The sequence below is a fragment of the Lissotriton helveticus genome, chromosome 9, assembly GCF_964261635.1.
Source record: "Lissotriton helveticus chromosome 9, aLisHel1.1, whole genome shotgun sequence".
Taxonomy (NCBI): Eukaryota; Metazoa; Chordata; class Amphibia; order Caudata; family Salamandridae; genus Lissotriton; species Lissotriton helveticus.
This window is the reverse complement of record NC_136070.1, coordinates 254,054,322-254,071,887: the sequence shown is the minus strand read 5'-3', so window position 1 is coordinate 254,071,887 and position 17,566 is coordinate 254,054,322. Positions and strand designations below refer to the sequence as shown.

Here is a 17,566-nt window from a genome sequence, read left to right as displayed (position 1 = left end):
TAGAGTGAGTGAGTGCGATAGATAGAGTGAGGGCGATAGAGTGAGTGTGATAGATAGAGTGAGTGTGATAGATAGAGTGAGTGTGATAGAGTGAGTGAGTGCGATAAAGTGAGGGCGATAGATAGAGTGAATGAGTGCGATAGATAGAGTGAGGGCGATAGAGTGAGTGTGATAGATAGAGTGAGTGTGATAGATAGAGTGAGTGAGTGCGATAAAGTGAGGGCTGTAGATAGACAGCGATAGATAGAGTGAGGGTGATAGATAGAGTGAGGGCGATAGATAGAGTGAGGGCGATAGATGGCGGGCTATGCTGCACCTGTTTTACAAAGTGAGCAAAAATGTCCAGAGCACCATATGCACCTAGCGGTCACTGCATTGGGCACCGTATGCACCCAGCGGTCACTGCATTGGGCACCGTATGCCCCCAGCGGTCACTGCATTGGGCACCGTATGCACCCAGCGGTCACTGCATTGGGCACCGTATGCACCCAGCGGTCACTGCATTGGGTACAGCATGCACCCAGCGGTCACTGCATTGGGTACAGCATGCACCCAGTGGTCACTGCATTGGGCACCATATGCACCCAGCGGTCACTGCATTGGGCACCGTATGCACCCAGCGGTCACTGCATTGGGCACCGTATGCACCCAGCGGTCACTGCATTGGGCACCGTATGCACCCAACGGTCACTGCATTAGGTACAGCATGCACCCAGCGGTCACTGCATTGGGCACCGTATGCACCCAGCGGTCACTGCATTGGGTACAGCATGCACCCAGCGGTCACTGCATTGGGTACAGCATGCACCCAGCGGTCACTGCATTGGGTACAGCATGCACCCAGCGGTCACTGCATTTGGCACTGTATGCACCCAGCGGTCACTGCATTGGGCACCGTATGCACCCAGCGGTCACTGCATTGGGCACCGTATGCACCCAGCGGTCACTGCATTGGGCACTGTATGATTCTCACAAGCCTAGCTAACAGCCACACCCTGGCTGCAGGGCACAGATGCCAGTCCCTGGCACTTGGCAAGGGTTGCAAGACAGCACAACATGGAACAATATGCTGGGTTGTGGCCAAGCAATCCCCAAGTGTGCGTGGTGTGCCAACTCTGCAAGAGAAAACACTTGCTACTGGTTCACGCTGTGACATTCCAAACAGGGCCAGTCGCAGATATATTATTTTACACTAGAATTTTCAAGAATACATTGCTTGTTATTGTAAAATAAGTGAGATTCTGCCAGTTTTGGCTGACAGGGTGATATACTTGGAAATAGCTGCGAAACAAATAAAGACATTAGAAGACCTGACCATTGCCTAGCTGCAGCTCCTCACCACCGCCAGACTAGCAAAGCCAGTAGAAGCACTACAATGTAGCCCATATTCACTTCCGACCAAAAGCCAAGGAAAGCGTCAAGAAGCCAATCACTGCGCTTCACAAATGCTAAAGTAACGAAGCATAACACCGCGAGACTGCTTGTGAATTTGCAAAGAACGTAGGTCTATTCCTTGGAAGCCCCAAGTTGAAGGTGGGCGCATGGCAGCAGTCTGTGCTTGGGCTGTCATAGCGCACTGAAGGCTATGTGGGGGTGGGAGGGAGGGCTTGAGAGCCGCCAGGGGCTGTGTGGGCTGAAGACGAGTTAAGTGCACTATAAAGTAAAACAAGAGGTTCTTGTTATAGGAAAACAAAGGAGTGCTGGACTGAGGTCGATTCATTTATAGAAGTTTAAGGCGTGTAGGCCCTGGTTATGGAAGGCTGTGTTATTTCCATGACACGTGCAATAACTCCAGTTATGGTACACTACACATCAAATAACGACAATGTGTGCAGTAAGAACTTCCCGCAGTTACCCCAGTAAACATCGGCAGGCCAGGCCTTAGGAACCTTAGCAGGGAAGAACTAACCTGCAAATGTAAGCCCTGCGGTTTTTGGTGTGGAAAGAACCCTACTATGCGTGTTAGGACTCATTTTGGGGTACAAAAGTATTTGGCGCTATTTGTTGCACCTGATAAATTCATATTTCTGTATCAAGGCGAGAGATATGGCGGCCGCCTCAGTGGCGACTGGACTCCGTCGATAGCAGCAGATAGCGGACAGAAGCGGGGCTTCTAAGTGCCAGGGAACACGCCAGCACTGCAAGGGCTCCATGCCTCGAAAGTGCCGGCCTCTGGGCGCAGCTCTGAAGCGACAGTGACACGGGGCCCCCTGGAGGGTGAGGGACCCCCCGCACCGCGGGGGCAGCAGGGGCCTGTGTTACACCCCTGAGCCCCAGGACATGCACGCATGGGACACAACCCGCGCGGCAAGGTGCCCGCAAAAAACACAAGCGCTCAGTGCCTAGAACACAACCGTTGATCTCACGGTCCGTGCAAGGCTGACTCACCCTTTTATCCTTCCGGGACCAGTAAAGCGATCACCATTAAAACTGGGAGACATAAGCAGCCGGGCTTTGAAACGGCAGACTGATGCGCTTGGAAGTTAATAAAGCGCTTCGTAGCTGTTCTCCCACTCGGACCTCCATGCAGACCCCCCACAGCGACACCCTGGGCACTGGCGCTCTCTCAGCTCCACTGCCTATGACACGCGCCCACCATGATAGGGGCTTCGTGTGCCCCCTCCCCTCTCTCCCCCAGGGATGCATCGCTATGGAGCCTCCCTCGCGCCCCAGAGGGACGTTTGCCGGGGTACCAGATTCGCTCCCCACCTCGCGGCTGAAGGGACAGGTCAGTGAAGGGTCATGTGATCGACCCCTCCGCAGTGGTCACTTTTTATTTATTTATGCATTTTTATATAGCGCGGACTTTACCCGAAGGCGTCAGAGCGCTTCACATTAGGAACAGAAATGAAACATAATGAGAAACATTACAAAAGAACAGATTGCAAAAACATACGTTACTTACATAAGGTAATAGTGACAATTGTGAGCAAACAAAATACATGAGGTAGTAAAAACTGTGAGCAACCAAAAATACATGAGGTAGTAAAGGTAATAGTGACAATCGTGAGCAAACAAAATACTTGAGTAAAAATTGTGAGCAACCAAAATACATGAGGTAGTGAAAAGTGCACAAGAGGAAATGAAAGTGACAAGTGTGCAGTTACAAGAGAAAACAGAGTATAATTTGAGGTATAATACTGCAATAAGTGCTAGACACTCAGGCACAGGAACACTTCCCATGGCTATGCTAAGTTTGTCTCAGCCACAAAACCGTAACCAGAACCGTCGCGCTTAACTTTCAGCCAAGAGTAGTTCCTGAACTTTAACCCATTGTGCTTCTGGAAAGTTACGGGGCTGAATCCCCGGAGCGAGCAGTGAAGGGGTTTGGATGGGGACGTGAGGGGGTGAGTGGAGTGTGTACGCCTAATGATACAATGTGACGCAAGTGGAGTACACCTACGATGAACATTATTACATTAAACTAATATTACCTGACATAGTGCCTTGAAACTCATTCAATGCACTCCAGCCCCCACCTCCTCCACCCACCCCAGCTCGCAACAACACAAGCTGTTTGAATACGGTTCGTTTTTCCGCCTGGACTCCGGACACCTACCCCACAGGTATTCCACTTCTCAGCGCCCCCGAGCGTTTCTTCTCAGAGGGAAGGGGTCTCTTCCAGTGGGCGCTCTTCCCTCGTCTCTGTGTCCTACTGCTCCGAGGGGAGCATTATCGCTGCTTACTATAACATTTATCACGAATCTCTCATCTGGCGCCGACCTGGCCTTTTCTTCATTCGTAGCACCACCTATCCAGACTACTACACTAAAGGTACCACCTGCCCATACTCTTAGCGCTTGCACAACCCTTCCTGGACTTGGGCTTTGGAAGGAAAGCTGGCGTGATGCCAACTGGTGGAGTTACGGGCACGTACGATACTGAGTTCACTCGGCTGCCCTTGCACTGCAAGTGCCGCGCATGTTTGCACCCGTGCCGGCCCTTGTCTTCATTTTCACATTTCTAACTGCCTGCTAGCGTCATCGCGCTGAAGTGTCCCAAAGGCGGCTTGCAACGCCGACGCATTACAAAACGTAACAAGTGACATCAGGCGGGCGCACGCACTTCTGCGCAAGCGCAGAGTGTTCTTGGCCGCGTCTCCGGCTCCGACAAGTGACGTCAGGCGGGCGCACGCATTTCTGCGCAGGCACAGAGTGTTCTTGGCCGCGTCTCCGGCGCCGCCTGCTAATGGCGTACAAGAGGTGACTGGAGTCCCTGGCCGTTCCTTGCCGCGTCGTCCCCGCCCGCCGTAGCAGCACTGGAGCCCCTGGCCGCATCGCACCCGCCCATCCACTGGGAGCCAGGCAGAAGGAGCCCGCAAGAAAAGAGCCTGGTGAGGTAAGGGGGGGGGGGCGTGGGTGTGTGTATGCAGTGTGTGCGCGCGCGTGGGTCTGCGTGTGTGTATGCAGTGTGGTGTGCCTGTGTATGCCTGTGTATGTGCGCATGCGTGAGTGTGGAGTGTGTTTGCTCAAGGGAATGTGGCACAAGAGGGGCACGGCGCCGTGCGCGCTCACGAGGTCAAATCTGAGCAAATCTGCGCTCGTGCACCCTCTTGTGTCCACATTCCCAGAAACGGGTGACAATAGATGTCTTCGCTGACGTCAGCAATGCTTCGCATTGCTTACGTCTAGCTCGACCTAAAAAGGTGATCGCTCCAACCCGAGCTGTTATAGACCAATCTTCCTGATTGATAACATCTTAAAAATTCTTGGGAGAGTCCTGTTTAACAAAATTAGGACCTGGGCCGAGGGTGAACACATTTTAAACCCCTGTCAATTAGGTTTTAGAAGCTAAGTAGACACTGTTGAACAGTGCCTAAACCTCAATTTAATTATTGGTAAATATAGTGTGGCCAGGAAATCCCCTATTTATCTGGCATTTATGGACTAAACTTCAGCCTTCGATTTTGTAAACAGGTCGCATTTGTGGTCTATACTTTTGAAATACGGGTTGGACGAAGTTTTAGTACACTTTTTAGCGTATTTGCATAGGGATTTAAAGGCACAGGTGCGCATTGGTAAAAGCGGGGAGGTGACTAAGGATATCACCATCGGCAGGGAAGTCAGGCAGGGGTGCGTATTAGCCCCACTGCTGTTTATTTTATATATTAATGAATTGCACAACTCCCTGACAAAATTTACAAATGATGTCCCTAAGATTAACGGCAGCACTCTCCCCGCACTCCTATACGCAGACGATGAGGTCTTAATGGGCAGCACTCCAAGTGCACTACGCACATTAATAAAGGGTTTTGTGGATTTTATGGCTGTTTTAGATCTCCTTACTAATTTTAACAAATCTTTTATAATGGCCTGTGAACCAAAGAAACACCCTGTTAAATCATTTTAGATAGGAAATGAACGTTTACAAAGCACTTGCACTTTTCCCTACTTGGGCATGGTATTCGCTGCTAATGGTCTGTGGACCACTCATGTCTCACACAGCAGAGGCAAATTCGCTAAAGCCATTAATTGTGTTCTCTCCTTACCCCAACCAAAAAGGGCAGAGGTAGTATTACCTATTATTAAAATCTTCAAATTACAGTGCATCCCGGTGGCAAATTATGGGCCTGAGGTTTGGGGCTACTCAGGTTGTAAGGGCATTCAAACCGAGGAGAACAGATTTTGCAGAAAATTGTTAGGCGCCCCGATTACTGCATCTAAATATATTTGTCACAAGGAGCTGAATTTAACATATGTAGAGGATTTTATTAGAGCCAGCCTGCCATCTTTTGGCTCAAAGTATGGCAGAATCCTGCGGCAACATTAACACAAAGTATAATTTCTGACTTCCTTAGTTGTGATAAAGGGTTGGAAATACCATGGCTCTCGGGCGTGCGAGAAAGCCTATCGAGTGTAAATCTTGAGCATCTCTTTTTAAACCCGTGATCTGGGCAGTGTGAACAAAAAATCACTACAGGGGATGCTATATAAAAAGTATAACATGTTAAGAAAAGCAGAAGAGATGCCCAAACAGTCAGTGGGAAGGTACATGTTGATAGAAAATATTTAATCTATTTTACCATCAGGATACCTTCTGAAGAACATCAGTCGCTGGGAGAGACGATTACTGTTTCGGCTAAGAGCAGATATCATGAAATATATGCTTTGTTTTCCACTGGGGTACACTATTAAACTTGAGCAAATGACGTGCCCATGTGACAAGCATAGCAAACAAACCATGGTACATTTCTTATTCTTTTGTAATTTTTATCAAATGTACACTAAGGGCCAGATGTAGGTCGGCATTTACCGGTTGGTAACAGCCGATTTCGGCCGTTACCGACCGGTATTTGGGATTTGGCATGTAGGGGGCATCTCATTTACCGAATCAGTATATTTACCGATTCTGTAAATCAAGATGTAGGTGGCACTTCAAAGAGTGCCACAGGCCCTTTAGGAGTCGGTATTTACCACCCAATCCTATTGGGTGGTAAAATACCGAATTCCAGTGTACATGCACATCTGTGCATGTACACCTATGCCATGTGACACACAGACATGCCCTTAGGGCATGTATGTGTGCCACATGGCACACAAGCCTGCAATTGGGGTGCTACAGGGTGTCAAAGTGACACTCCGTTTCCCCTTCCAGGATTCGGTATTTACCGATTCGGTAAATACCGAATCGGTATTTTCAATTGATTCCTATGGGTTTCAAAGCCCATAGGAATCAATGGGGAATACCGATTCGGTATTTACCGAATCGGTAAATACCGAATCTTACAGATTTGGTAATTGTAAATTAAAAATTACCTACATCTGCCTCCTTCCAATTTACCGATTCATAATTACCGAATCGGTAAAATTCGGTATTTATGAGTCGGTAAATTCGATTTACCTACATCGGGGCCTAAATCGTTTATAATCCCGTTTTTTAAGGAAACTTTTATTAATTACCATAAAACAGTTTATACCAAAATTCTCAGCTTGGAAGATGTTCTGGTCATTCGAGTATGCTTTTTTGAAAGCAGCTGCCGGGCATGCTCTACCATGTATGATGAATGAAGGTTGAATCTCAGTACTTACTGTTTAAAACATGGTCCTAAACAAACGATAATTATTTTGTGTATAATCCACATGCCATTCTTTCTCTTTTTTATTTTAAACTGTATTTTTATGTATTTCAAAGTTTTTAAAAATGTATTGTACATTTATGGATTGGACTTGTGCTTTTATGGATTCAACAAATGGATCCGAATAAAGATTTATTGAATTGAATTGAAATACTTCTATGTTGGCTTTAACTTCCAAAGGTCCCCACCCTGAGATCGGGGAGTGATTAAAGCATTTGAATCTTTGAGAGATCCAAGGCTAGAGAATTGGAGAGGAACAGGTGCCGCGACATGCTTATACTTGTCCTAGGTTGTTTTCGTGATGCTAATTTACTAACACAGAATCTGTAATTATTTATCTAGAAAGATGCATGCTCTACTGGTCTATATGCTTAAAGATTTTGCCAATAATCAATAAAATGATTTGAAGCGCAGCAGACGATTGATGCCTTCCCTTTGGGATGCCATTTGTCTAAAATGTTTTAGAAGGGCTTCAGCTAGATTTATTTATTTCCCTTGGGATACCATATGTATAAAATGTGTCTCCAAGAAAGGCCTTTCTTCTGTGTTGCGTATTTTACGTATTGTCACACTAAGCTTCTGAGCATTATAGTTGTGCTAGTACTTGGTGCTTGGTCATGCCTAGACAAAGCATACACATCTGAAGACAGCAAAACACATCCCAGCAGCTGATTTTGCCTATTACAGGTTGGTGTGTATGGCGTTTTACTAATCCAAACCTGCAACATTTTGACACTTATGTAATGTTCTGACTCGGCAACACTTTTCAAGATGGACAAAAAAGGGCGTTGTTGATAGATGAATGTGTTTCACTTGCAATGCTCTCCGCATAAAATAAAGAGTCACCCAGAGATCGGGTGTCTCTTTGGAGGATTCATGTTTATCTCCGAAACATAACACAATGAACAATGTTGCCACATTGGTCTTTAAAGGTTTAATTTCTCTCAATAACGCGAGCATACATACAGTTATCTATCCAGGAGTAGGAGGGACTTAAAGTAACCATGACTGTGGCAAAAACATAAGGAACTAAGGGCCATATGTATCAAGCAAAATTGCATTCGCAAACGCCGAAATTCACAGAATTTCGGCGTTCGCAAATGCAATTTTGCCAAATGGTATGTATTAAGGCAAAATTAGGAATCGCAAAATTTGCAATTCCTTATTTTGCGATTGCATTTAAGGAATCACAAATTTTGCGTTTCCTTAAATGCAATGTAAGAAGCACCAAAAAAGTGCAATTTGGCCTTAAGAAATCGCAAATTACCACCAACTTCAAGTTGGTGGTAATTTGCGATTTCTTTGAAAAATCCACTTTTTTCATGTTTCAAAGTGCAACGTGAAGCACATACATGCCCTTAGGTAGGGCATGTATGTGCGCCACATGTGCACCCATGCTTATTTCAGGGGTGCAACAGGGTGTCCTTATGACAACTCTGCACCCTTGAAATTGCATTCTCAATTTGCGATTCGCTAATTGCTATTTGCAAATTGAGAATGTCGTCCCAGTCATTCCTATGGGCCACTAGGCCCATAGGAACGAATGGGGAGGTATTCCTTAATTGCGAATTATAGAGGAATTATAATTATAGAAGAATATAGAGGACCCTATATTCTGCATAATGATATTCTTTATAAATTGTGAATACCCTTCCGCTTTATGAAAAAGATTAACATATCCTTATTATATGATTCAAATTACTTTTCCCTCTTTATAAAGTGTTTGGCGCCCTTTCCTTATTGTAAGGTGTAGATGACCCTATGTTGTTAAGCATGAGCTTGCCCTCGCCTCATTATAAAGTGGAAGATAACTAGGGGCAGATCAAATCCGTGGCAGAGATTTTCCTGTGGAAAATCAGATGTCCTAATGCACCAGCAATTTCTTAGTTCTCTCCAGATTTTGGAAATGGTATTTTGATGCCAGCAGATTCTTGGTATTTTTGGAAATTACCTACAGATTGTATACCTTTGTCTGGATTTACAAGGAGAGAGAAAGCTTCTCAAAATATCGGAATGGAAGGAGGAATCACTGATGCTAACCAGAGTTAGCACTGACTGATATGTGTATTATTCTTTGACAGTAGCTTAATTACTTTCCAGGCTGGGCTAAGCTATGGGTTGTGCAGCAAGGGTGTCATGGGCCCTACTACAAGTAATCAAGTAATTTAAATAGGTCTTGTCCCTGGATGTGTAATCTCCATCCTTGCTATGAGGGGTGAGATTGCAATTTACACATCTAGAGGTGCAAATGGACATTAGTATCTCTCTTATGCTATTATTTGCTCTATTTACCCGGCTGGCAAACTTACTCAACTCACCCCTCTAGCTGATGTGCTCTACTCATCCCTCCAGCAGTCTTGCTCTACTGACCCCTCTAAGGTAACTTGCTCTACTCACCTCTCCAGCTGATGTGCTCTACTGACTCCTCTAAGGTGACTTGGTCTACTCATCCCTCCAGCTGACTTGATCTACTAACCCCTCTAAACTGATTTGCTCAGCTCCCTGTTAAGCTGACTAGCCCTACTCACCCCTCCAGCAGAGTTACTCTAGTGATCCATCCAAGCTGGCTTGCTCTACTGACCACTCTAAGCTGACTTGCTATATCCATCCCTTCAGCAGCTTTCTCCACTGACCCCTCTATGCTAACTTGCTCTTCTCAGCCCTCGGCCAGACTTGCTCTACTGACCCTACTAAGCAGACTTGCTCTACTGACACCTCAAACTGATCACACTACTCATCCCTCCAGCAGACTTGCCCTACTGACCCCTCTAAGCTGACTAGCCCTACTGATCCCTCTAAGCTGACTTGCTCTGCTTATTCCTCCAGCAGATTTCTCTACTGACCCCTCTAAGCTGACTTGCTCTACTTATCCCTCCAGCAGATTTGCTCTACTCACCCCTCCAGCTGACTTGCTTAACTGACCTATCTAAGCTGACCTGCTCTACTCACCCTTCTGGCTGGTGTAACCTCCTCATCCCTCTTGTTACTGTGCTCTGATCACCCCCCTGCTATCTGAGCTGTATTCACCCATCCATTTGCATTGCCATACTCACTTATCTGGTCAACTCGCTCTTGAGGCCTTGGTCCTGCAGGCTGGAACTGTGGAGTACGGATGGGCACACTAGATCCGAAGTCTCTGCCTTGTTCTCTTGACCCAAAAGGTGTGTCTGGAGCACCATAGTAGTTGTAATATGGACTGACCCCCAAATCAGGTCCAAAAAGTCCAAACTGAGAATCTTCTACATCTGGTCCATATTCATAGCTGGTCCGGTCTCTGAGCCCAATGTCTCTTCCAAGGTCACCAGCTCTGTGAAGGTTACACAGTTCAGCAAACTCAACTGCGGAACAGAAGAAAAGATGTGAGTGGATGAAAATCTTATGCCTGCGAAGATGACTGGTGTATAATATGTCTAGAGTGAAGAACTGTTCGTTTGGCAACAACATCATAAGAAAAAGGCAAGAGGTGTAAGCACTGCCTGCTGTATCTTCAACTTAGATAAGAGGTCATGCTAAGGGCTACTTGTAGCATCATCAACTAAGCTCAAAGGTCATCAGGTGGTCTATGACAACAGGGGAATGACAGGTGATTGTCCCATAGCTGGCTGGCAGGAAGCATGGGGAATGCTAAATCGGCTCGGGTTAGAAGACATAGCACCTTCAACAGAGATCAGCGGGCAGGTTGATGGCAGGCCACTGCTCTATGAGGTCAGAACATGCTAAGGGCTGGACACATATCATCAAAGAGGTCACAGGGCGCAGCGATGTCTGGCTGTTGTAAGCGGTATTTAAAGAGTATACTAAAGCTGATCCTTGCACCATCAGCTAAGGTCAAAGAGTAGGTCAGCATCTTGTAATTCTGCTGAAGATTGGACGTGGGGTAAAGGCAGGTCATTATACAAACAACTGTGGACAGAATACCCACAATTATAGAATTAGCAGAGGCCGAAGCAAATGCTGCCCACTTGGGACTTTGAGGCCAGTAAACGCAGTAAGAACTTGCCGCACACAATTACCTGAAGTTGGAGAACAGGCCAAGGAATGGCCATTCTATCATCGGAGGAGGCTTGAGTGTAGGAAAAGGTCTTGTACAATCATCAGGAGGCACCACAGGGTATTGAATCATATTCAGAAGCAGACAAAGGCAGTTTAGGGGCGGATAGGGACTAAGCTATGAGGTCTTCCAGTGCAAGTAGGGGCTATAGATGAGAGGGTAAGGGGAGGAGCTAAATGACTGCATCACATATGAGGGCAGCAGGAATTGGTGGCGAGGCTTCTAACTCTAACATCTCACCTGAAGCAGGAGGGGGGCAGAGGGCACACTGCTGACTCCAGGCCTCGCCGTACAGACAACAACATTCGGTGTAGGTGGTTGGCCGTCCTTGTAGGGGCTCGCTGCAAATGAAGTTCGTCTCGACTCTCTGCCAGCAGATATCAATGTGCATGTCAAGCATGTCCACTTCATCGCCATCCTCTGGGGGCAAATAAACAAAGGTTACATTGTCAAAAATGAGGTTACTGTTACTGGAGTTAAGATGTATCACAAGGTGGACGACCTCTCCGCACAGGAGAGACGACTGTCACTCTGTTCCATATGTTAATAGCCACACCGACCAATGGCCTTTCCAATCTGTGCCTCGGTTATAACAGAATGGATAAACTCCTCACTGTGAGCTACTGGATAAGATAATGTCCACACAGGTGAGATACCTGTCACTCTGTGCCATGTGATAATCTTCACACAGGATGGTTGCCGTTCCAATGTGTGCCTCGGTTTTACTGTTACAGAGTATGGCCTCTTTCATCAGTATGTATGATAATATCTATGCCTGACGAATGGTGACGCTGCCCTCAGAGTCATGTAATAAGAGCCATGTAATAAGGGCCTCAAAGCAGGGATGGCCTTTTATTCTGTTCCTATGTGACAATAAGTATATGACGAGGAAGGCATCTCTTCCCTGGGCCATGTGACAATATCCAGACAGGAGGGATGGCCTCTGCCTCCAGAGCCATGCGGTAATATCCCCACAGTAGGCAGCCACAATATTACAATATTATCCACCTGGGTGTGGCAACCTGTTTCTTGGTCTGTTGGATCCTGGATGGGAAAGCAATGATATGCAGGAAAACATTTACTGACAACAATTTACTTCAAGATATTTTTCTAACCTGAAAAGAATCAACTGATCCTGTGTTTAATGGATCTTCTTCTAGCCCCACCACTCCTCTGTTATATTTTAACATAGCACCCACCCTGCTCTTTTAAGACTGACATCACCCATGAAGTGATTTCCGTTCTTCTCCATTCCACTGCCAGGACCAACCCCCTTCTAAAAAAGAGTGCAGTTTGGCACTAGAACCTAGCGGGAAGCCTGCCAGATGAGAACAAAAGCCCAGCTGAAGAAGGCAATGGACAGGTCCACGATGAGCCATTGCACATGGAGTGCGACAGGTATATATTAAAGAAAGTAAGGAAGGGCGGAGTGAGAAAGGAATGGAGATGCGAGCAGAGCAATGGGTCATTTCCTGCCCCTATATTTAGTTTCACAAAATAAACACAGACTAATGACAATAGGGGAATGGGATTAAGGGAAAAATTCTAACCACCTGATTAATATTCGTACATCAGCATTAAGGGCATTTCAGTAGAAGGCAAACCACTCCAATGTTATAGTGGAAGATATAAAAAATCTGATCTGTATTAAAACAAAAATAGGTCGTTTTTGAACAGCCATAGAACCTCTCTCCTCAATGAGCTATGACAGTGCCATTGTTCTAGGGAAAGGTAACTCTGCTGTACCTTTGTGAAAATATATACACTAGAGAGAGGTCGTTTCCTTCTGTGCTTTTTGTCTTCTTAATAAGGGGGGTGGAGTAGAGGGGGGTCCTCTCTGAGCCATGTGATGGGAGACATTTTCTTCCCTTTAAGGCAAGTGATAATAGTCACACAGTATGGATACACAACTTTTCCTCATTTTTTACAGATGCAAAGATATCAGAATGCACGCTGGAAGCAAAGGATACTCAGACAGTACACTATGGCCAAGAGGGGAACGTGGCATAGATCTGGAGCAAATAGTGTGGAGTCAATTATGAGGCAGTGCTACCGCATATGTGCAATTTACACATGTAGGTCCTGATTACAACCCATGAAGTTGGGCAAATAGCGAAGTTGATTATCAGATGATACTATTAGTGCATAGGCACTTTGTACATTCACAATCTGCACATGGGTTATCACCGTATGCACTAATCACACATGCTCCAATTGCCCATGTGCAAATTAAAACCTAGCCATCACAAGGAAGCAAGACCTCCTAAAAGGAAAATCGATTTGCACCAGAATTACCTCGAGCATTAAGGACTAGCAAAAACCTAAACAGTCAATTTTAAGCAACAAAAAAACTACCATGCATCAAATACTGAAAAGTATGTCCACACCTCAAACACAATGCATAACAAAAATATAAAACAATGTTGTTTTCCTAACAAATTATTACATGCAATATAAAACCTGTCCTCAACATTAACCGCACATACAAAAATACAGTAATCAAATAATATCTCAAATGCAACTGCTGGGAACCCCACATCTTGCGGGTGGAAGAGCACACTCGGGTAGATGTCCTTATGTAACAGGTGTGTATTATAGAGAAAAACCATGCTACACATGAATCACTAGTCCTGTATGACAATTGTAAAAGTGACAATCATTTACCCCTGTTTTGTATGCTTTGCATTTCTTTAATAATTGTTAGCAAATTCTGCATCTATCATAATTTTTACAGTTATATTTTATGTGTATGTGATGTAGTGTAATATATGTTATAGATTGGTTTCATGAGCACAAAAAAAGCTCGGCAGGTTTAAGCTGTTACTCATACTGATTCATGGTGTTATTCCTTGGTGGGTTAAAGGAGGACAGAATTTCATCTTTAATATGTTCTGTTGGATGACACATCTCAGGTTAGAAACACTCAAATTTATCATAAGTTCAGTGCACTTCATACATATAATTTGAAGGCTAAACCATTGCTTTAATTAATGTACCCACACTCTGACCACCTCTAATTAGTATTAGAAGTAATGCGATCTCACCCACTATTTAAAAGGGAGCTAATCTTGTGAAAAAGTTGGAAAGTGTATACCCTACTGTATGTGAAGCTGGCCCGAACGTTTTCCTAAATATTTCTAACATACTTTTTCCTGTCACTTTTATATGTGCTATCATGCCTGTTGTGTTTGAAGAATGAAATCTATTTTTAAACCTTCAATAAAAGAAAGCAGATATGCTGGTTGTAATAACTATGTTATTTTATTTGCATGGTTTGCTTCATAATAACTCTCTCATTGTATCACTAACCCCCAGATTCATCAAGAACACATTTTGCGATTCCTTAATAGCAAAAAATACCGATTCGCTATTAAGGAATAGCAAAATGCTATTCATCAAGAAATCACTTCAAAAATAGCGATTTCCAATAATTCCTTAATTGCGACTCGCAAATTTAGATTGCGATTTCAAGGGTGCAGGGGTGTCCAAAGGACACCCTGTTGCACCCCTGAAATAGATGTGTGCACATATGTTGCGCACACACATGCCCTTAGGGCATGTGTGTGTGCAACATGAAACTATGAATAATGCACTTTAGTGCATTTTTCAAAGTTTTTGCTATTTACCACGTAGTTAGACTTCGCGGTAAATAGCGGCCCCAGATTGCGAATTCGCAATTTTAAAATGGGTCATGAATTGCATTTAAGGAATCTCAAATTGAGATTCCTTAAATGCAATTAATCGCAATTTAGCGATTTCTAGAATTGCGACTTTTGCATTTGGGATGATGAATCCCAAATGCAAAAATAGCGCTCGCAAAGGGCCAGATTCTCAGAATCTGGCCCTTTGCGAGCCGATTTTACTTTGATGAATCTGGCTGTATATCTTGTTTTAATAACAGCAATATTATCCTTGCCAATTCGTAAAGATTCTTATACGAGAGCTTCTTAGTATTTGGTCAAGCAAGCATGGTTACTACTTGTACTGGCAGATGTCGCAATAACACTCAATTCACACAGTCACTAAATACGTGCATCCTCCCTTGCGTGAACAGCAATTTTCTATGAACCTTATAACAACCGAACCATTCTTTTCCAAAATCTCAATGATTTCTCATTCGGGAGATACCTTTAGTTTACAAATGTCACTTGGCTGCACACTATGGAAAATGATGCTCATTCATAAGTGATGTTTCTAAACGCTTTGAAGCGTTTGAAAATAAAGATTGCTCCTTAACCAAATAATGCATTGAATAGGAATCTCCATGCATATTTTAAAAAATGAGCTTCCAAGTTGCGTGAACCATCGCACGCCTTTTATCATATGACAAACTTTAAGTTGTATAACTTTAACAGGTATTATAATAAGTCCATCATTTAACCAAGTGAAATTTGATTTTCATAAGGAGTATAAGTAAACAAATCAAAGTCCTGTTTTGGGACTAAAATATATGTAGAGTCTCGCCTACTTAGCAGATAATTACCTACATTATATGACTTTAATATCTTAGCATCATCAGTTACCTTCCATGGAACTCTGTGCAACTTCAATTCGTCCCAAGAAACTTGCAATGCAAATATAGATTTGTACTGTTCCTGTTCATATTTATAACCTTCTAATGTATTTTCACAACTTTAACAGCAACAGAAGCAATTCTGAAATTGAATATAACTTTGTCATTATCATTTTCAAATCAGTATTCATTTAAATGCTTCTTGAATACCTTCAGCTTCAATCACTCTAATTTTCTGTGAAGTTTCTGCAGCAGTTTTATGTGTTATAGTTATTTTAGCTAATGCAATCAAGTCTCGCTTCCTACTTCTGCATTGCTTTGGACTTTTGAGGAAAACATTAATGTTTGAGTTTTCATGCTATGTATCCATATGTTGTTCTACAACGTCTAGTGAGTAATTATTAACCAAACTGTGACAAAGTTCACCTATACTTTAACTGTTAATATGTTCTTTAATTACTCAGCAACATGGTTGTCAGTTGCACAGTCAGCTGTGAATACGGGAGATACACGGGTCTGGTTTATTGGATGAGGATTTACTGCATCTGCAGGCACTAACTGCGTTCTTTTTAGGTCTTGCCTAGGCAGTGCTTGCGCTGTCTTTTGAAACATGTAGTATTCAAGATATGGGCATTAAGCTCCGCCCATCTTTACAAATGGCTCCTCTTCCTGTCCTTTGTAAATGGTGGCTTTTAATTTGTCAAAAGGCTTAGTAGTCCCTTCTTAGTACCTCCCTCTCTCCTGTTGTTACCTCCCATAGGAACAGCCCCTCTTACATGTTTCCTTGCTCCCTAGCTTTCATTAGAAGTTAGGAAGAACTATTTACTTAATTTAGTGTCTTGCAGAAGCAGGCCCGACATGATGTGTGAGCGCATAACAATGGTGGCCGCTTCTTTTATATCCAGCCCCATACAGCACTGCCTCTTTAAAGCAGTGCTTTAGGTGGCATCCACCCTCTTCCCCCTCCCTGGTTTTCCTAGGTAAGCATGGAGCCTGATCACGGACACCACACTTTATCTTTTAAAAAACCCCTGCCCACTCCAAGGCCAGCGATTATATAGTATGTTTCAATGCAGGGCCTCAAACTGCACTTCAACTTTAATAATAGCGCACACGTCATTTTTCTTTTTGTTATGCGCGGCTCGACGAAATTGAGCAAGCAGAGTGGCATCCCCCCTTTGATCTTGAACAATTATAGGTGTGCTACTTTCCCCCACCAGCAGCCGTGCTTATAGACACATTTGAGAATGCAGTCCCGCTTTATACCCCGCTTTGCAAAGGGATTTTTTAATTCGCTCGAGATGCAATTCAGGGAGCACGGAACTCAAAAAAACTGTGAAGTGCTTTGTGGTTTTCATCAGAAATGTATCACAATGAGACCTCGGTCATTGGCCCAGAAGTGCTGTGACGTCACCTCGTACTACAGTGAAAGCCACAGCTTGTGAAGCTCAGCGAGGGGGGTTGCTGCATATTACTGAAGGCTTTCTCTGCATTCCTCCTAACTTTTACCTCAATGGGCACTTCGGCCTTAAGATTCTGGAATGGCTTCCCACCCAACCAAATGGTAAATGCCTTCAAGAATGAGTCAAGAATGAGTCAGTAATTTTATGCTACTCTGTTTTTTAATTCATAATCTTTTTAGTTTGTGGTTACACAAAAACCTCATTAACATTGTAACAAAATGGTACACAGTGCTTAATTTCAAAAACTTGCCTATGAAGCACACAGCTCTCCAGGATAAAAAAATGATTTTATATTGCTAATATATTACACTCCATAACACAAGTGTAAAAAGCATTGCCATTTACAACGCTCAACAATGCCAATAGCTCTAACTCAAAAAATGCGGGACCTATTGCATTTCTAATGCTTGTTCTCCTTGGTAACGGTGTAAGTATTGCCTTTCTTGGTCCTTTTGTCCCCATCA

The 17,566-nt window shown here is 44.1% G+C and overlaps 1 protein-coding gene across 2 annotated transcripts in view; it reads right to left on the bottom strand.

Moving 5' to 3' along the window:
- The window catches only part of LTBP2 (latent transforming growth factor beta binding protein 2), a 1,439,407-nt gene that overhangs the window by 136,614 nt on the left and 1,285,227 nt on the right, over positions 1-17,566 (bottom strand). For both annotated transcript variants that reach the window (XM_078659886.1, XM_078659885.1), the window contains 2 exons: positions 11,367-11,546; positions 10,129-10,413 (listed from right to left, as the gene is read on the bottom strand). In XM_078659886.1, the coding sequence (XP_078516012.1) occupies positions 10,129-10,413; positions 11,367-11,546 (465 nt within the window). The remainder of the gene's footprint in view (positions 1-10,128; positions 10,414-11,366; positions 11,547-17,566) is intronic.